Source organism: Dipodomys merriami, unplaced genomic scaffold, assembly GCF_024711535.1.
Source record: "Dipodomys merriami isolate MVZ:Mamm:240054 unplaced genomic scaffold, mDipMer1.0.p SCAF_19, whole genome shotgun sequence".
Taxonomy (NCBI): Eukaryota; Metazoa; Chordata; class Mammalia; order Rodentia; family Heteromyidae; genus Dipodomys; species Dipodomys merriami.
This window is the reverse complement of record NW_027203270.1, coordinates 22,013,577-22,035,214: the sequence shown is the minus strand read 5'-3', so window position 1 is coordinate 22,035,214 and position 21,638 is coordinate 22,013,577. Positions and strand designations below refer to the sequence as shown.

Genomic DNA, 21,638 nt, shown 5'->3' with positions numbered 1-21,638 from the left:
AAAGAAAGAAAGGAAAAGAAAAGAAAAGAAATTAGTGGTTGGTAGGCTGAAGACAGCTGTAGGGGTGGGAGGGAGTGAAAAGATTAAAAGTGAGGGCTGGGAAGGTGGCTCAGTGGTAGAGCGCTTGCCTTGCATGCATGAGGCCCTGGGTTCAATTCCTCAGCACCACATAAGCAGAAAAAAAAAGCCAGAAGTGGCACTGTGGCTCAAGTGGTAGAGCACCAGCCTTGAGCTGAAGAGCTGAGGGACAGTGCCCAGGCCCAGAGTTCAGGCCCCACGACCTTACCAAAAAAAAAAAAAAAGAGTAAAAGTGAAAGGCCATAGGATTTCTTCTGAAGGTGATGAAAATGTTCTAAAACTGCATCGATGATGTATACTTACTTGGCAACATACTAAAAAAAACACTGAATTACATAGTTTAATTATGTAATTTTGTATGTGACATATGTATGAATCTATAAATTGTATCTCAAGGGCTGGGAAGGTAGCTGAGTGGTAGAGCGCTTGCCTTGCATGCTCGAGTCCCTGGGTTCGATTCCTCAGTACCACATAAGTAAAAAGAAAAAAGCCGGAAGTGGCGCTGTGGCTCAAGTGGTAGAGTGTAGCCTTGAGCTGAAGAGCTAAGGGACAACGCCCAAGCCCAGAGATTAGGCTCCATGACCAGACCCAAAATATAAAAAATAAAAAAATTGTATCTCAATAAAGCTGTGTTATCAAAGTTACTAGGTTTCATGATAGAAATAATGTGTATACTTTAATATTAACATTGTACTATGTATTTCTTTCACTGTATCCTTAAAGTGAGTCTTAAAACTATAATTAGCACATTGTATGAGGGAATGTCACAGTGAGGTATCTTGTGAAGTTGCAAAGAAAACAAATGAAACTGAAGAAGAAATCAAATCAAATCATGCATTCTCAGTGACAGGACTCAACCAAAGACTTATTCCTACAGAGTTCAATAATAAAACTGAATGAAGAAAATTGTTTTAAAATGAAAACAAGAGCTTTATTTACATAACTACAATAACTTAATTTGAATATTTCTATGTCTAAATTTTTAAGTTATTCAGTTAGGGGGGTAAAGTACTGGGGATAAAGTACTGGAGACAGAGCCTTGAGCTTGCTAGGCAAACAGATTACCACTGAACTACAATCCCAGCATGAATTGTCTTTAATGTTACCATTATGAGCATTTTCACTCTAGGACAGTAATAAAACAATGTGATAGATCTAACTATTCAGTTTATCACCAAATATCCCTCATTTTCAAAAGGAAATGGCAAGAATGTTGAATACAAATGAAAGAACTAAACAACCTATTTTTATTAGCAATTGCAAATTATGAAAAAAAAAAACTAAAATATACAGTGATGTACATTGTAGAAAAATCTCTAGTCTACCCAGAAGTACAAAAAGGAGCAAGAATTATTTAATCTCACCTTTCCTATCTTCTGGAGAGTAAAATATCTCATATTATTTAAGTTAGTAGATTAAATTTAATTAGCAAGAACTGAGATATACTCCCTGCCCTAGAAAAGCTTACTGTTGAACAAAGGCTTACAGGCAAAAATATGTATTTTCGAACTTTCAGAACTACCTTACATGTCAGGTGCCAGTGGCTCATGCCTGTAATCCTAGCTACTTCAGAGGCTGAGATATGAGGATTATAGTTTGAGACCAGCCTCAGCAGGAAACTCTATGAGACTCTTATCTCCAATAAACTATCAAAAGAGCCAGAAGTGATGTTGTGACCTGTACCACCACAATTCATAGCTACCTGTTTTTATCAGGAATTCATAAACTATGCCATGGTTTTTATTTATCAATTGCAAGATACATAAAGCTTAACTTTTCTCTTCTAGTCTGCTAATATGGTGAACTCCAATGACTTACAATGTTAAATCAACCCTGCAACTATCAACCCCCTTGTTATATTTTAATTTGCTGTTTTTTTTGTGATTTTTGTACATGTATGCGCATAAAGGTTACTGAACTGTAGTTTTCTTTTTTCCTATTGGTCTGTCTTGTTTAGTATCACAGTAGGATTGACCTCACAAATGTGTTCTGAAATCTGTGGTATTTCTTCTTCCTTAAATGTCTGGTAGATCTCAACAAAGCCAAAAATCTGAACTTTTCTTTGTGGGAAAACAATTACAAATCCAATTTCTTTCATAAATATAGTGTTATTTAGGTTTGTTTTCTAATTTATTTCAACTTTTAAACATTTTTCTCCTGTTCTTTTTTCCAGATTCTCCAGGCACAATCTTGGGACACTGATTTCAGACCTCTGTTCTGAAGCTTTGAGATACATTCTAAAGTGAACCCTATAAATTTTGACATTTATGTTTCAATTCAATACTTTTAAACTCCCTTTAGTTTTTCTTTGACCCAAATGCTACTTGGGAATATGTTATTTTGCTTCCAATAGTTGGAGATTTTTCAGGTACCTTCTGCTTTTCAATTTCTGATTTATTTCTATTGTAGTCAAAATAATTTCTACAATGTTTCCATCCTTTTAAATTTGTTGAAACATGTCTCATAGCCCAGTCCATGGGCATTTTGGTAAATGTTCTATGTACACTTGAATGTTAGCAGAGCATTCAATAAATGTCAATTAGGTACAGTCCATTCAGTGTATTGTGAATACTGTGCAAGTTTTCTATATCCTGATTTTTTTTTTTCTTTTTGCCAGTCCTAGGGCTTAAACTCTGGGTCTGGGTGCAGTCCCTGAGCTTTTGTACACAAGGCTAACATTTTATTACTTGAGCCAGAGCTCCACTCCCAGCATTCTGTGGTTAGTTGGAGGTAACAGTCTCACAGACTTTCCTGCCTACATTGGCTTCAAACTGGGATCCTCAGGCCTCAGCCTCGGGAGTAGTTATGACTACAGGTGTGACCACCAGCACCAAGCCTTACAGATTGTTTTTACCTGCCTGTTCTATCAATTGAGAGAAAATGTTGCCGCTTCCTACTCCGCTTACGGATTTGTCTACTTCCACTTTCAACTGTCAATTTTTGCTTCACTTTTTTTTTCTAGTATTGAGAATTTAAACCCAGTACTTCACTGGGTTGCTACTAGGCAAGTGCTCTACCACTGAACCATGCATGCATTAACCCCCGCTTCACTCTCTCATTGAATGCACTCACATTTATGTCTACCATATCTTGGCAATACACTGATCCTTATTCCAAGATGAAATTTTCCTTGTTGTTACTATTAACATTTTGCTTATTCTGAGACTTTTGTCTAATATTGTCATTTATTTTTTCAATTAGCCTTTATATAGTATCTTTTCCCACTCCTTAAAGTTTATAAATTTATATACTCTTAAGGGGCTAAGAATGTGGCAGATATGGACAGTAAGTAGCAGGTTCAAGACTTTCCATTATGTATCTCTTGTTATCTTTTTAGATTTTTGAAACATGAAGTTACCTAATCAGAAAAAAAAAAAGAGCATACATAGTGAGCCTTAAACAGGAAAAGACACTGGAGGAAAGGGAGGTATGGAGAAAGAAATGGAGATGGGCAGGATTCCTGCAGATAGCTTTTGCTATCTCTGAGGCTAAAGAGAGGGTCTGCTAATCCAGTGTTTTGCTGTAGCAATGACATGTTTGGTTCCATTTTTCCTATTCACTAAGGAGTATCCTGTTACATTAAAGATACAAGTTACAGGTAGGAAATACTGAGGATATGGATTTTTAAAGATTGAATATATGAATTTAGAATTATGAATAAAAATGCCATAATTTAGTTGCCTTTAGCATTTTTTAACTTCATTGTTCCTCTGATGTTAATGTCTCTATATATGTAATAATATACCTGCTAATTTATCATTGCCTCATAAAACTTTTTTGTTCATAAGGTCTGCATGGCTTTCTGTAACAAATCTAAATCGTCAGGATTTTGTCTGAAATGCTTCTTTATGTTACAAGTTGGAACTCACCATGCAAGATGTCAGTCAAGAGAAAATTTTTCTTTTTATATATTCTCTCCTTCTATGAACTTTTTTCTTATATTCATTACAAAGATTTGCTGAGATAACCTATTTTATTTTATTGTGAAGATGCTGTATAGAGGGGTTACATTACATGGGTAAGGTAAGGAGTACATTTCTTGTCAAACATTCTGAGATAATTCTTTAAATTTTTCATTTAATAAACATTTAAATATGAAAAATGAAAAAATAAGATTTATATACAGTGTGTTTCTTTATAGACCACATACTTGGAACTTGCTTTTTGATCTTGCCTGATGCTCTTGATTGGCATGTCAAAAAACCATTATAATTTATTTAATTAACACTATAGTTGGGTACAAGTACTTTGACAATTATGTTTTCCCATTTATAGTATCTTGGAGTTTTTGAGGCTTTTTAGAGGTATTGGCATTTGAGTTCAGGGCCATAAGCTACTCTACCACTTGAGTCACATCCCTATTAAGACTTTTGGGGTGGGGGATGGATTGCTTTACTTATTTTTCAATGAGGTCTTGAGCTTTATCCTGGCCCATTAACATTTTATAAGATAAGAAGATCTTATCTATAGACTTACTCAGTTACTAACAGTATAATATATTATATTCCTCTTCTCTATGGAGAGGAGTGTAGCTACAGTTAGTAAAATGACGAATGATAATATCCTGTGACCCAGCAATTCTACTTCTAGGGATTTATCCCATAGTTACATATGCATATGTGTGAAATAACATTATATACAAGGCTACGGAACTATATTTATGAACAAAACACTGTGGTGAATCTAAATGTCCTTCAAAGGGAAACTGGTTAAATTATGTTTCACTGTACAATGGAACAATAAGTAGGATATATATATATAATATAGAGACTACATGTATTTAATATTATATAGTATATATAGATATATAAACATATACTCTTTTTTGTATTTGAATAAATGGAGGGAATGTAGAAGCAGGAAGAGTGTAAGTCAAGACCAGCATGGGCTATATAGTGAGACGTTTCAACAGAAAAAGAAACGCCAAAGCCAGGAACCAGTAGCTCAGGCCTGTAATCCTAGCTACTTAGGAAGCTGAGATCTGAGGATCACAGTTCAAAGCCAGCCCTGGCAAGGAAAGTCCGAGAGACTCATCTCTAATTAACCACCAGAAAACCAGAAGTGTCATTGTGGCTCAAGTGGTAGAACACTTGCCTTGAGCTGAAGAGCTCAGGAACAGTGCCCAGGACCACAGCTCAAACCCCACAACTGACACTAGGAGGGGGGGCGGGGGGAAGGGGCGGGGGAAGGAGGGGAGGGAAGAGGAGGGGGAGGAAGGGGAGGAGGAGGAGGGGGAGGAGGGAGGAGGAGGAGGGAAGGAAGGAAGGAAGGAAGGAAGGAAGGAAGGAAGGAAGGAAGGAAGGAAAGGAGGGAGGGAGGGAGGGAAGGAGGGAAGGAGGGAGGGAGGAAGAGAAGGAGGAAGAGAAGGAGAAAGAAGGAGAAAGAAGGAGGAAGAAGGAGAAGGAGGAAGGAGGAAGAAGGAGGAAGAAGGAGGAGAAAGGAGAAGGAGGAGGAAGGAAGGGAGGAGGAGGAGGAGGAGAAGGAAGAGGTGGAAAGAAGAAGGAAGAAGGAAGAAGAACAAGAAGAGGAGGGGGGGAGTGGGAGGAGGGGGAGGGGGAGGAGCAGCAGCAACAGCCATTCTGCACTAATACTGTGACATTCATAGTAATACCTTATTGTAATTTTTTCTTAAGTTGTTCATACACAGCGATGTCAATGCTTTCTGACCAATACTCAAATCAACCTTTGAATATAATGATTAAGTTTATGTCTTTCAGACTTGTAATATCTTCTGAGGCTTGTCTGGTCCTGGGCACTGTCTGAGCTTTCTGTGCTCAAGGCTAGTACTCTATGACTTGACACTTCCAGCTTTTATTTTTGGCCAGTCTTGGAGCTTGAACTCAGGGCCTGGGTACTATCCATGAACCTCTTGGTGCTCAAGGCTAGCACTCTACCACTTGAACCACAGCACCACTTCTGGCTTTTTTCTGAGTAGTTCACTGGAGATAAGAGTCTCATGGACTTTCTAGCCTAGGCTGGCTCTGAACCTCGATCCTCAGATGTCAGCTTCCTGAAGTAGCTAGGATTACAGGCGCGAGCCGCCGGCGCCCAGCTACTTCCAGCTTTTTTGGTAGTTAATTGGAGGCACTCTCACAGCTTTCCTTCGGGGCTGGATCTGAATCATGACCCTCAGATCTCAGCCTCCTGAGTAGCTAGGATTACAAGCATGAGCAACTGGTGCCTAGCATACATTAGTCGTATAAGAGCATTTCATTCTGACCTGTCTCCAGATGCATACAACAAACCTTTATCAGACTCAGCTCTTCCATCACTCTTTCATCCTCTCTCTTTCCTAAAACAATCTCAACACACTGTATCGCCTAATTTTCACGTACGTATATAGATTATTTTACCATATTCTTCCTCTTTCACCTTCTCCATTTGTTCTACCACTAGTACTTACAGCCAGGACAGGATCTGTTTTCATAATTTTTTAAGTGTATATTCATTACTGACAGAGATTTCACCTTGGCACTTCACACGTCCATATACTGTATTTTAATCAGATTGACCCTTAGTTTACTTTTTTTTCCCCCCTCCCTTCTATTGGTTCAGTAATTTTCAGTGAGTTTCATTATGCCGTTTTCTTTTTTTTTTTTTTTTTTTTTTTGGGTCCGGTCGTGGGGCCTGAACTCTGGGCCTGGGCGCTGTCCCTCAGCTCTTCAGCTCAAGGCTAGCGCTCTACCACTTGAGCCACAGCGCCACTTCCAGCTTTTTTCTTTTTGCTTATGTGGTGCTGAGGAATCGAACCCAGGGCCTCAGGCATGCAAGGCAAGCGCTCTGCCACTGAGCCACCTTCCCAGCCCATTATGCCGTTTTCTTATAGGGTACTAGCATTATAAAACTCAAGAGACTTGCGCTTGCTAGGTAGGCTTTCTAGCCCTGAAGCCATACCTCCAGCCCTCATAATATCTGCTTTGTTTTGTTCTTCTCTGTGCTAAAGATAAAACCTCACTCAGGATGACCCTGAACCTGTTATGTAGCCCAAGCAAGCCTTAAACTCACAAACCTCCTGCCTCAGTTTCCCAAGCACTGGGATTAGAGATATATATATATATATACATATATATATACATATATATATATATATATATATACACACACACACACACACAGCTTGGACTCCTAGCTTCGTACTTATTTACTCTGTCTATGTTAGCCAACTTTTCATCACTGGGACAAAATACCCAAGGGATGAAGGAGTTATTTTGCTTCAGAGTTTCAGAGGTTTCAGTCCATAGTTAATGTCTCCATTGCTGTGGGCATGTGGCAAGGCAGAAACAGCCCCACTCCCATAAAAAATCAGGACAGAGTAAAGATAAGCTGTTCATCTCATAACTAGGAAGCAGAAAGAGCAACAGGAAGGGTTCAAGGGAGAAGATACACCCTTTGAAGTCATTCTCCCAGTGACTTCCTTCAATGTGAGCCTGCTTCCTAACAGTCCATTAAGCAATGAACTCATCAATGACTCATCAATAGACTAATCCATAGATGAAATTAGCATCCGAATGATAGGGACAAAACTTTCACCACATAAAATTTCAAGGACATTTTTTTTTGTCGGTCATGGGCTCGAACTCTGGGCCTGGGCACTGTCCCTCAGCTCTTCAGCTCAAGGCTAGCACTCTACCACTTGAGCCACAGCACCACTTCGGCTTTTTCTATTTATATGGTACTGAGGAATCGAACCCAGGACCTCATGCATGCGAGGCAAGCACTCTACCACTGAGCCACCTTCCCAGCCCTCAAGGACATTTTTATATGTAAACTACAAAGTACCTTAAGAGTATAGCTAAATGATTTTTCAAATCCTCTATCACATCTAAATGCAATGCAGACTCAAGAGCTGGTTGAACTCAAAGGCTGAGAATGTAAATATTAAGATTCTAGCCAGGAGCTAGTGGCTTATGGCTGTAATCCTAGCTATTCTGGAGTCTGAGATCTGAGGATCATGTTTCAAAGCTGCCCGAGCAAGAAAGTCCATGAGACTCTTCAACAAACTACTCAGAAAAAGCCAGAAGTGACACCGTGGCATAGAGTGCTGGCCTTGAGCAAAAGCAGCTCAGGGACAGCGCCCAAGCCTAGATAGAGTTCAAGCCCTAGGAAAAATAACCAGGAAAAAAAAGATTCTATAAATAGTTATTTTTTTAGAGGTATACATTTCAAGACTAAATATGGATACGTGAAACTACAGCTATTACTAAACACTATATATATTTTCCTATACATAAAGGTATTATCTCTTTCATCTTAGTAAGTATAGAAACCATTATCTTTGCAGTTTCACATACAATGTAAAATCAGAATGTTTTTCCTTTCCATAATTTCATAAACAGAAAATTTACTTTTTGTTTCCTAATTAAGTTCAAATAACCACCAGAAAACCCAAAGTAGAGCTGTGGCACAAAGTGGCAGAGTTCTAGCCTTGACCAGAAAAGTTCAGGGACAGCACCCAGGCCCTGAGTTCAAGATCTATGACTAACAACAACAACAAAAAAAAAAGGTTGAGAACTTTTACTTTTTCACTTAAAGTAGTACTTTTCTATATGGCAACCCCAATTACCAGCATCACATCATTATCCTTAAACTTTAGGGCCATAATTAAGTTAACTAAAGGTTACATGAACACAAGTGCTGCAATACTTACTACCAGTAGTCAACCAAGGCGGCTACTAAGTAATTAATAAGCAACAGCATATACAGTGCAGACATTAGGGACAAAGGCATGATTCACATCTAGCACAAGATACAGTGAGACAGCCAAGACAGCATCATGCTGCTCAGAACAGCATGCAATTTAAAACATATGACTTATGACTGCTGGACACCATTGGCTCATACCTATAATCCTAGCTACTCAGGAGGCTGAGATCTCTCTCTCTCTATCTCTCTCTCTCTCTCTCTCTCTCTCTCTCTCTCTCTCTCTCTCTCACACACACACACACACACACACACACACACACACACACACACACACAGTAGGGAGGAGAGAGGAAAGAGAAAAAACAGTATACTACGATTTCATCTCACCCTAGTCAGAATAGCAATCATCAAGAAAATAACGAAGCCAGGTGCTGGTGGCTCACACCTATAATTCTAGCTACTCAGGAGGCTGAGATCTGAGGACTGCTGTTCAAAGCCAGCCTGGGCAGGAACATCCATGAGACTCTTATCTCCAATAAACCACTAGAAAATCAGAAGTGGCGCTGTGGCTCAAGCGGAAGCACTCGCCTTGAGCTAAGAGCACAGGGACAGCGCCTAGTCCCAGAGTTCAAGCCCCACGACCGACCCCCCCCCCAAAAAAAAAAAATTCTGGTGAGAAGACAGAGGAAAAAGCAGCCCTCATATATAGTTGATGGGAATATAAACTAGTGCAAACACTGTGAGAATCAGTAACGGAAATTCCTCAAAAACTAAAAATAGGGCTGGGATGTAGCTCAATGACAAAGCACTCGCCTATCAAGTGCAACATCCTGTGTTCGATCCCCAGAACCACCAGCAAAGAAACAAGAAAAAAAAAACTAAAAATAGATCTATCTTATGACTTTGCTAAACCATTCTTGGATATATATCCAAATCCAAAAAAATATAAATCAATATACAGAAGATACCTGTATACTCTGTTCATAATAGCCAAGCTGTGAAATCAATCAACAATCAATGAATGGATAAAAAAAATATGAAGCCTGGTGCCAATGGCTCACACCAGCTACTCAGGAGGCTGAGAACCAGAGGATCAAAGTCTGAAGTCAGTCCGTGCAGAAAAGTCTTCAAGACTCCTCTCTAAAATTAACCAAGTGTTAGAACACTAGCCAAAAGAAGCCAGCCAAGAAAGCTCAAACCTGAGTTCAAATCTCAATATAGGGCAAAAATAAAAGACAAATATATATATATATATATATATATATATATATATATATATATGTGTGTGTGTGTGTATGTATGTATGTATGTGTATATATATATATATATATATTGTGGTTGAGTAATATTACTCAACCATAGAGAAAAATAAAATTGCTTTATTTGCAGGAAAATGGATAGAACTGGATATTATGTTGACAGAGAGAAGACAAACTCAGAATATCGTATTGCATGTTTTCACTCATTTGTGGAATCTAGACCTAGAATGATGATAATGATGGTGATGGTGGTGATATTGATGGTGATGATGATGACATACGAATGTTGAAGGGAAGTTGCTCATGAGGAAATGAACAGGAAGAAAAGAGAGAAGAATGAAGATAATCAAAATAGGTCACATACATGCATACATACATATGTATGAAGGCAGCATAATGAAACCCACCAAAAACTGTTTCAAAAAGCAGGAGAAGAGAGAGGGCAAGCTTGAGAATATAATCAAGGGAATAAACTTGCTCAAACTATACTGCATACATCTATGAAATTATCAGAATGAAATACTCTTTATTATTTAATGAAAACAAAGTAAAATTAAAGGAGGAAGAAGAGGAGGACAACTACAATGACACATGAAAGCTGGACACCGTGGTGCACAGCTATAATTCCAGTAGTTAAAAGGCTGAGGCAGGAGAATCTTGAATTTGAGGCCAGCCTAGGTTACAAAGCAACACCCTATCTCCAAATGAAAAACAACTGTTGAGAGAGAGAGAGAGAGAGAGAGAGAGAGAGAGAGAGAGAGAGAGAGAGAGACTTGAATTAATAACCGACTACATCGGAAATGACAGAAGAATCAAATGTCAAAATAAATAAAATGGAAAAAGACAACATGAAGGCCAGCCTAATAGTAAATGTGCCAGCAGTTCCTTAAAACGCATCAATGGGCTAGAGGTAAGGACTCAAAGAGATGCAGCATCTGCATAGCAAGCAGGAAGCCCTGAACTCAAACCCCAGTCCCACAAACAAAAAAGCAATATGCTGTGTGCAGTGCCTCAAGCCTATAATCCTAGCCAACTGGGAGGCAGAGAAGGGTATTGCAGTTCAAGGCCATTCCAGGCATAAAAGCTTACAAGACTCCATATGTCAACTAATGGCTGACTGTAGAGGATTGAGCCTGCCATCTAAAGCTACAGGGGAAGCACAATGGCTGGAAACAGTAATATAATATAAATCTGTCATACCCCTATCCAAGGGAAGCTTAATAGGAGGATCGCAGTTTAAGCCTGCTCAGACATAAAGCAAGATCCTACCTCAAAGTAACACCATAAACTTAGCACTGGTGGCTCATGCCTATGTAACCCTAGCTACTCAGGAGACTGAGATCTAAAAATCACTCTTCAAAGCAAGTTAGGGCAGGAAAGTCCATGATATTCGTATCTCCATTAACCACTAAAAAGCCAGAATGATGTGACTGAAGAGTAAAGCTCCATTTCTGAGCAAAAAGCTAAGAGATAGTGCCTAGGCCCTGAGTTCAAACCCCAGTACTGGCATACAAAAAATCCCCACCTGCACAAAAAGAGGTGGAAGAATAGTTTAAGTGATAGAGCACTGCCTAGTAAGCGCAAAGCACTAGGATCAAACCACAGTCTCAAGAAGGGGAAAACAAGCATTCTTGTAGACTCTTTGGAGCATTTATGCTTATTAAGTATTGTCTAGTATGTTTTAAGTATACATATTTACGCATAATGAAAATGACATTGCTATGTGAAAGAGCTCAGAGTAGATTATACATAACTGAAACCTTCCAACTGCAACTAACTAAATGACTGAAAGAAAGGCATCCATTTTTTAAATATCTTTTCAAAAGTCAAATTTGCTCATGTAATCGGATCATGAACAAGCCTTACAAATTTGTTAAAACTGGCAATGCTAGGTATCTATTATAGGTTGGATCTGGAATGTTCCACAAAAGCTCATATGTTGAAGGCTTGTTCAGAGGTGAGGCTTCATGAAAGTGACTGGATCCAATGATGGCCTCATAATTTAATAGACTGTTGGGAGGTGATAGATAAGAGATGAACCTAGAAGAAAGGAGTACATTCTTGGGGTCTTCATCTTATCCCAAACCCTTCCCTGTTCTCTCTCTCTGTCCCTGCTTCCTAAAGCTACCAAGTAACCAGCTCTACTCTACCATGCCCTCTGTCCAACATGATGCTCTACCTTAGACAGGCTTAGAAACAACAGAGTCAAGTAACCATGGACTGAAACCTCTGAAACAGCCAAAATGAATCTTTTCTCCCACAGGCTGATTTTTTCAAGTATTCTGTTATAGTAATGAAAAGCTGACCAACACATTCAAGATCAAACCCTAGGCTTAGCACATACTAGGCTGAATATACATTCTTGCCAGTCTTTTGAGTTATAGACCTGCAATGGTCTTAGACAAAGCATACCCTTATTATCCATCAATTGCATTTTGATTTCTTTAAAAAGTAAAACCATACATATATACAGCCTATGTGTAAACATTTTTTGCAGATCTCCTCAATGACACACTTTGTATTTTAGTCTTTTTAGAGCATCTAACTTAGTTTTCAAAGAAATAAAAATTTATTTTGCAGTCCTATTTCGTTGGTTTATGCTATTCTGTATAATTTAATACAGAATTATTACATAATTTAATGTAATTAAAATACAAAGGCATAGTAAGGCACCCAGTGGCTTACTACTATAATCCTAGCATTCAGAAGACTGATATCTGAGGATCACAGTTTGAAGCTAGCCTGGGCAGGAAAGTCTGTGAGACTCTTAATTCTAATTAACTTACCAAAAAAGCAAGAAGTGGAGCTTTGGCTCAAGTGACAGAGTATTAACCTTGAACAAAAAAGCTCAGAGATAGCACCCAGGCCCTGAGGTCCATGTCCCAGTACACACGTACATACACACGTACACACACACAGAGGCAAGATGTAATAAAGTGATCCTTGGCAAGTCTATGATTCAACTAGTAGAAGCAATGCAGTAAGGAGAAAATAGAGAATGTGCATAAATCCAGTGAGTTAAACAGAGGTCTATTAATCAGTAGTCCTGTTACAAAGTATGTAAATTCACTTACTGCTTTTGTAGCTTCTAGGACAGTAACTGGCACACAGTAAGAACTATAAGTATTTGCTCCTATATTAGCTTCAGTACTCATCTAAGTTTGAATTCCATCTACTATTATAGTCTATCTACTATATAATCAGAGAGTACTTATACTTAAGTTGTCAAAAGAGAACAAAATAAGGAATGTTAGTTGTAACAGGCCCTGATTTAAAACATATGAATGTAAGATGCAGACAGTTTCACATGATCAAAAGTGGAGTATCTGTGCTGGCTTCTGCAGCACACATACTAAAAGTGGATTATCCAATGCTTAAAGAGACTCCAGCTAGGTACCAGTGGCTCACAGGTATAATCCTAGTTACTCAGGGGACTGAGATCTGAGAATCAAGGTTCAAAAGCCAGCCTAAGTAGATAAGTCCAAGGGAGTCTTAACTCCAATTGATCAGCAAAAAGCCAAAGTAGAGGCATGGCTCAAGTGGTAGAGTGCCAGCCAGTAACAAGAGCATAAGGCCCTGAGTTCAAGTCCTAGTACGAGGAGGAAAAAAGGACACCTTAAAGAAGACAGCTCAATGAAAAAGCTAAGAGACAAAGCTGAGACCCTGAGATCAAGCCCCAGTGCTAGTACAAAAAAAAAAAGACTGCTCAAATATCAATAGGACAGGGCTGGGAAGATGGCTCAGTGGTAGAGCACTTGCCTTGCATGCCTGAGGCCCTGGGTTTGATTCCTCAGCACCACATAAGCAAAAAGAAAAAAGCTGGAAGTGGCGCTGTGGCTCAAGTGGTAGAGTGCTAGCCTTGAGCTGAAGAGCTGAGGGACAGCGCCCAAGCCCAGAGTTCAGGCCCCATGACTGGACCCAAAAAAAAAAAAAAAAAATATCAATAGGACATGAAGTAGGTTCACATCTCAATTTAATCGTATCACCTCAAATTTACTAAAAGGATGGTTCCAAGTTCTCCTAAATGGGGGAACTAGACTAGAAGAATCTTCCATAGGCTTCTCAGTGTATCTTTCCTCTATCATCAGTCTTTTAAACAAAAACCACATAAGGCTTCCCAAAGAAATGACTTTTGGTTTACTATTTATTTTGAAAGAATCCACAATAGCACTGACTCTTCCTTCTATGGACATCAAAGAGTACAGAAAATGTTAGGAGAAACCAAGAGAGCCCATGAGGCAGTACCAGTCCCACTAGATGGCACCATCAGAGGCCAAGTCTCTTGCTCTCGTTGGAGTAGCAAGGATTGAAACCTGTCTTGATAGTAACAAAACTGAAAGCTGTCATCAACTTTTTTTTTTTTTTTTTTTTTTTTGTCGGTCGTGGGGCCTGAACTCTGGGCCTGGGCGCTGTCCCTCAGCTCTTCAGCTCAAGGCGAGCGCTCTACCACTTGAGCTACAGCGCCACTTCTGGTTTTCTGGTGATTTATTGGAGATAGGAGTCTCACGTTCTTTCCTGCCCGGGCAGGCTTTGAACCGCGATCCTCAGATCTCAGCCTCCTGAGTAGCTAGGATTACAGGCGTGAGCCACCAGCACCCGGCTGTCATCAACTTCTTAATATCACTGTGAAATTAAAACCCAAAATGAAGAATAAACAGCCAGGATAAGTTCATCCAAAAGCACCCCTTTTTCCCATACCATGACTCCTTTCTGACCCCATTTTTAAATCTATGGCCTGAGGGGTACAATGTCTTGCAGGTAAGAGAAGTTATACAAAATGGATATTTTCTTTTTCTCTTCCTAGCTCTGCAAACTACTTATTAATTTCTTTATTCTTCCTTCAAGTTTCTTTGCTAAGAAAAACAATATTCCCCTGCTAGTCCTAGAATAACATATTTATTGAAATAACCATGCTTACCATGACATCAAGACAATACACAATAGTATACAAACAGCTGGATATAAATTTATTTCCATCTATAAAACATTTTTTCTCTTTATGTTAGACAGAATTTCCTATTATACCAATAAATCAGTGCATCAAAGTTTTCTTTCTGAAAGCTTTAAATTTTTTGGGCCTAAGCAGCAAAATTCAGAATGTTTCTCATCCTCATGACTTATACCCTATTCCATCAAATTTATACTTGGATACAGTCACCATGCATCTAACAACAGAAGAAAACATCCCAAACAAGACCAATGAGTTTAAACTACATACAATTTGAATACAAACTTACTGTCAACTTGCTCAGTAAGGATCATTAAGACAAATCTGGATATAAGCCTTTGGTTGAATTCTCAAGTAAAAAGACACATCAGGACTGGGGAGAGCTCAGAGACTGAGTACTTGCTACCATGAACAAAGCTAAGGCCATAGGTTCAATCCTAGGACTAAAATTGTTTTAAGAAAAAAGACACATCAAAAAGGCCTAAGCATGGTGGAATATACCTGCAATCCCAGCACACACAAGGCTAGGTTAAAGGACTAGTTCAAAGTCAGCGTGCGTGCGTGCGTGCGTGCGTGTGTTGTATATGTATTTATATTACATATAATTATATATATACATATATAGCAAAACTCAACTTAAATAAATAAATACAAGCTGGGCACTGGTGGCTAACACATGTAACCCTAATTACTCAGAAGGCTGAGATCTAAGGACTGCGGTTTGAAGTAAGCCTGGGAAGATAAATAAGAGACTCTTATCCCCAATAAATTAGGAAAAACAGAAAGTAGGAGTGTAGCTTGGATGGTAGCCTTGGGCTAAAAAACAAACAAGAGCACAAGGTCCTAAGTTCAAGCCCCAGTACTGCCACAAAAAAATATATACATAAACATATAATCATTTGAATCAGGGATCAATTTCAATCTCAAATACACTGCTCATTTCTACGTGAAGCTACTTCCTCTAAATCAGTAGTAGAATGAACTAATGTGTAGCAAGGCATGGTGGTACACATCTATAACTCCAGGACATAGAAGGTTGAGGCAGAAGAATTCTAAGTTCCAATCTAGCCTGAACAAGACCTTGTCAAAAAAAAAAAAAAAAAACAAAGCAAAACACCTAATGTGTAAGCAAATCCTGTGTCCCAGTAATTTGGTTCTCATCACAGTATTATCTCTTGTGTTCTCTGTGCCCCTCGCCCCACATACTGAAGATTTGGAGGTATTATGCTATCATCTCTAACACCTTACACAACGCCTAGCATACTATAAACACTCAGTATTGTTTAAGACACAAAAACTATGTTAGCCAGGCATTGGTGGCTCATACCTGTAATCCTACTTACTCAGGAGGCTGAGATCAAAGGACTGCAGTTAGAGGCCAGCCCAGGCAGGAAAGTCCATGAAACTCTTATCTCCAATAAACCAGCAAAAACTGGAAGTGGTGCTATGGCTCAAAGTGGTAAAGTGCTAGCCTTGAGCCAAAGAGCTCAGGGACAGCACCTAGTGCCCAAGTTTAAACCCCACAATTAACAACAACAACAACAAAAAAATTAAATTGCCTGACCCATTAAAGAAGTCAGATTTTCCAACTATAAACCTTAACATACACCTTCATGTAGAAGCAACTGACCAAAGAACAAGATTAACATCTAAGTTATCATAAAGAATTTTTAAAAAACAAACACAAAAATGTTGTATTAGTTGAATATCAAAAATTCATACCTCACGTTTAAAAACCAAATAAGTAGTAAAATATCATAAATATACTTACGTACTATACTAAAACCACCGCTTAGAGTAGGAAGGTAGACAAGCAACTACATAAAGATGCATAGAAAAAGCACAATACTGCTTAACTATCCATCTACTAGTTTATACTCCCCCACAACAAAAATAAAAACAGTAAATCAGAAAGCAAATAGGAGTGAGAAAGCAATCTGGGGGTGAAACCTAGAGAAACCTGCTGAACTGCAGATTTAGAGAATCGACAGACTTCACAGAGGCAGATTCTTAGACACTGCCACATAACTACCTCCAAAAAATCCAATGTAATGAAGCTATGTAATACCTTGTAATTAAGGTATTTCCCGCCCTGAGGGGCTAAAGCGTTTTAACAAAATATGGCACAGAATCTAGATATGCATCCTGTTCATATTCTTGCAACAAGCCCCTTGGGAAACTTCTATATTAGAAAAGGAAAGAAACATATTCTCCCAAATAGAACATTTTAGGTTTTAAAACCATTTGAACCACAAGCTAAATCTCTCCTGCAGTCTTTCAGTATGTTCCACATAAGTCATTTTTAAATGTGCTTAAATTACACTGTAAGTAGCATTATCATCATTTTTACTCACCTTACTAACACCAACTCCAGTAAACCTGGCCTCTAGTAATTCCTGCCTTCTTGGGTCCAGGCTATGCAATTCTTCCATCATTTCTACAAAAAAAGCAAAAAGAAATATATGAAACTATGAAAACTAAAATGGGAAATAAAATTATATTTATAACAAAACTATACTAGTGTCACTGAATGATAACATATAAGTAAGTCACAAGAAAAAACATCCTACAAGTGATAAACTATACTATGCTTCATCAAATAGTTATTTGATGTTATCAATAGTTACATAGCAGCTTAAAAATCTTCCATGAAGGCCACTTATTCTCCCCAAATTCTGGTATAATTTTAACAAAAAATCTAAAATAGACCTTCAAACCCTTCACATAATCACTATAAAAGTTGAGCAGAGGGAATAATGAAACAAGGGCAAACTTCCGAAAAGAAAACTCTTTCCTTCAACCTTTGTCTCAAGCTAAGTACTTTTAGTTATTTCTCTAACACAATAATCAATCCTTAAACTAAAAATATAAATTAATAATTTCAAAAATAGCATGAACCAAAAATTGCAAATAACTTCAAATAACATCATACATCTTCTTTCTCTGCAGAACTCACAGCTCGTTTAAAAAAAAAAGGAATTTTATTTTAAATTGAACAGAGAACCATGGTGAAACTATCATCCTCCACTAATTCGGGAAATTAATGTAATTCCTTAATAATACCTTTTACAAAATCTTTTGATGACCACTCCCGCGATCAGTAAGTTTCTCTCCACTCTGGATATGTCTGCTTGTTAACTAGCACTTCTAAGCAGGAACGGGGAGGACACCATTTTTAAACTCCTTCCCTGACCAATTAATCCACAGGCCCCTTGAGCAGATATGCCCATCCATTGTAAGCGACTAACTCCTGCAAGTTGCACTTAAATTCTCTCCTCCATATTAAAAAGTGGGAAAGAAACGTGTATCATTACACAGAACCCCTTCGCACAGATCATTAGGTGGTGAGTGGAATGACTGGCGTGCTTTCAAAGTTCACAGAAAACGTGAATCAATCTGCAATCTAGTAACTCCACAATTGCCAGCAACAACCCCTACAAAGTCCTCCAGTTTCATTTCCCTACCTGGATTGAAAGCCTGGGGCTAAGAGGAATGAGAGGGTGACAAATTAAAGTTTCACCCACACATCCAAGTGCAGGTTACAGAGGAAGTAGGGAATTCTTGGAAGAGAAGAAAGACATCGAGAGAGAGAGAGAGAGAGAGAGAGAGAGAGAGAGAGAGAGAGAGAGAGAGAGAGAGAGAGAGAGAGAGAGAGAGAGACTAGAAAGGAGATTATGGGAATGAGTTTTCCTTAAGTGGCCTTCCTCGCGTCTAGCCCTGCCCTAATGGAAATGGCAGAGGTTGTTAAGTCTCTCTCCAGCCCCAAGGTCTCTAGAAACATTTAACAAACCTCCATCCCCAGGCCTGACCCGGAAAATGACGCCTCAATGTCAACTCATGTTAAGAAAATATCCACTCGGTCTCATTCCGGCGAGGCTCTGGACCGGGATCCACCCCGTGGCCCACAGCCTTCGAGCCCCAGGGCTGCCGGGGCCTGCTCCCGGCGCCCCTCACCGCCTCCAAACTTTCCCCAACTCCAGGCCCACCTGTCACGGAGGGAGGGAGAAGCCGGCTCTCGGGGGGCGCCGAGGAGGCAGCGGGGGCCTCCAGCTCCCGGGGTGTCCCCCGTCTCTCGGCCGACCGCCAGCCCCACTCCCAGGCCTGGGCCTGCCCCATCTTCACCGGGCCCCTCGGCGACCTCGCAGCCCTCGGGGAGCGCCTCCCGCCTCGGCGCGGAGGGGCCGCGGCCCGGCGCCGGCCCCACAGCGGGCCCAGGTCGCAGTTTCCGTGGGCCGAGGGGGTCTCCGAGACGGTTAATGACTCAGGCCCGGCGCCCTCCCTCGCCCGGGGCTCAGCCTCTCACCTGCCGCCGCCGCCGCCGCTCCACGCTCCTCCCGGGAGGGGCCCCGACCCGACCCGGTTGCGGACCGCTCTGCTCTCCCCCTGGGCAGGCCCGGGGTGGAGCCGGGGCCTCTCCTGAGCGCCGCAACCCCCCGCCCGGGCAGCCGCCGCCGGCGCCGGGCTCCACGAGAGGGCGGGCGGGGGAGGGGGGCCGCGGAGGCCGCAGATCCCCGGGCTCGCGTACAGAGCCAGGCGCCTGACGCGGGCCCGGGCCCGGGCGGCCGCGGGGGGCGCGGGACCGGGCCTCCTGGCGCCGGACAAAGGCCAAGGGAGGCGCAGAAGGGCCCAGGCCGGCCGGGGAGGTGGGGGCCCGCTCGGCTGGGGGCCACTCGGGTGCGGCGCGGAGGGCGGGGGAGGGGGGGTCGGAACCGCTGGTGCCCAGGACCCGCCTCCGGCCCCTTAATCCGGATCGGTTCGGTCCGGATTAGTAGTGATCGGTGTAAACACACTAGTGAAACCGCGTGTTTCCTCGCGAGATTTGCACGGCTGGGAGGCGGGGGGGGGGGGGCCCTGGGGGGGTGGGGTAGCTCCGACTGTGGGGGAGGAGGGGGAGGAAACCAGGAAGGTGGGGGGGGTCCCCGAGGCCCCGGCGCCCCGCCTCCGCCAATCAGCGACCGGGCTGGCGGGCAGGGGTTAACCGGGGGACCCCGCGCCGGCCGCGGAGGCCGCGCCTGGCCGGGCGGCCGAGGGCGGGCGGCGAGTGGCGCTGGCGGACCTCCCGCGACGCGAGTGACGGCCGGGCGGCCCCGGGGCGCCCTGCCATCTGCCGGGCCGGGCGCCCCGGAGCCTCAGCCGCCGCCTTTGTGTCAGAGGCCCCCGGCCCCTCCGGGCTGGAGACAGGCTCCCGAGGGTCCTCGCGGCGGGGCTGAGCTGGTCCCAGCTCCGCCTCGGCGACCTCCGCTCCCGCCTCATGCCCGGTCCACACAAGTTTGGGTGAGAAGGGAGTGCGGTTCTCCTTGGGGATGGGTTGGAGAGGCGGACCCCGCCCGGACTTCCTGGAGACGCCCCGTTAGTGAGTTCTCCGGGTCCGCCGCGGCTCCCAGGCTCGCTGGCCTGCCCCTCCCCAGAGCCGCCATGCGGTCCCCGGCCCCTCCCGGAGTCCCGGGGGGCGGCCGCGCTTGCCCTCCGCAGACCTACCCGCCTGGCTGGGTGTCTCCCGGGACGGAAGGTGCCGCGGGATCGAAGCCGAGCCCTCCACTAGGATGCTGCCTTCCGGAGGGGGCAGGGCGCCACCCCTGGGGGACTCTCCGGGAGCCCCTAGGCGGAGGCTCCATTTCAGCCTCCAATTACAAACACGGCCCTCCAGGGTGCTTAGGTGGGTCTGAGGGTAAGTGCTAGAATGGAAAAACAAGCCTGCTTCTAGAAAGGCTGCTGAGGAATGACAAGTGAAAGGAAGAGCCATTTCTGGCCAGCCACTCCACCATGAGCAAGGGGTCCCACTGATCCCAGAGAAAGTCACTTGTTCCACCAACCACCATTTAGCCCGGCAAACAGACTTCAATGCAACTCTCCAACTTCTTGTTTTCCTCTCGTGCCTTCTTGATCAGATGTCTGAGGATGACTGGACTGGCTGGACTACAGATGATCACAAAGGGGAAAATCAGACCTTGAAGTACAGCCTTGAACTTGTCTAGGGGTAGGCAAGTACTCCCTAGGGGGCATTTCTGCCCTGATTTCTTCCTCCCTCATAATCCTTCAGTATATTGACAATCCATAGACCTGCCAGTGAAGAAAAGATGGCTGTTTACTATTTGTTGGCTCTAAAGCCTTCCAAAGTCTTAGCATATTCAAGCATGGTGGAAAAACTCAAACCAGGAGTTACCTTACTCTGTATTCCAGACTGCTTGGGAAGTCACACAGGTATTTCCAAGATAACTATGTCAAAGGGAGAGAGAGCAAGTCAGAGACAGAGGTTAGAAAAAAAAAAAAAAAAAAAGCAAAGTTTTTCCTAGTAGAGCTGAGATCTGAGGATCTCGGTTCAAAGCCAGCCATGGGAGCAAGAGTCCATGAAAATCTCCAATTCACTACCAAAATGCTGGAAGTTGGGCTGTGGCTGAAAGTGGTAGAGCTCAAAAACTCAGGGACAGCATTTCCTGGGTTCAAGCCCCAGTACCTGTGAGGGGAAAAGACTAGAATGTCCTAGATAAGAATAAAGAAAGTGCAAACAACAACAACAAAATACTAAAAAGACTGGAGCTGAGTTCTAGTCCCACCTCTTCCACAAATAAGCTAAATGGATCTATTACCTAACTTTTCAAGTTTGACTAACCTCATGAGATGTAGGGTATCTCCTTGGAGCTAGACCAGGATTTCCAAAGTCATTTCTAAGTGGAAAAGTTTGGGACAGAAATGTAACCCAGGCTGACTTC

At 42.1% G+C, this 21,638-nt stretch overlaps 1 protein-coding gene across 4 annotated transcripts in view; it reads right to left on the bottom strand.

Moving 5' to 3' along the window:
• The window catches only part of Tlk2 (tousled like kinase 2), a 107,413-nt gene extending 87,750 nt beyond the window's left edge, over positions 1 to 19,663 (bottom strand). For 3 of the 4 annotated variants that reach the window (XM_070027706.1, XM_070027708.1, XM_070027707.1), the window contains exons 1-2: positions 18,915 to 19,059; positions 17,283 to 17,365 (exon numbers count right to left, since the gene is read on the bottom strand). In XM_070027706.1, the coding sequence (XP_069883807.1) occupies positions 17,283 to 17,365; positions 18,915 to 19,044 (213 nt within the window). In that variant the 5' untranslated portion in view covers positions 19,045 to 19,059. Of the gene's footprint in view, positions 1 to 17,282; positions 17,366 to 18,914; positions 19,060 to 19,231 lie in introns of those variants that run through there. The other variant, XM_070027709.1, reaches the window with a different exon arrangement.
• Between the last annotated feature and the right edge of the window lie 1,975 nt (positions 19,664 to 21,638).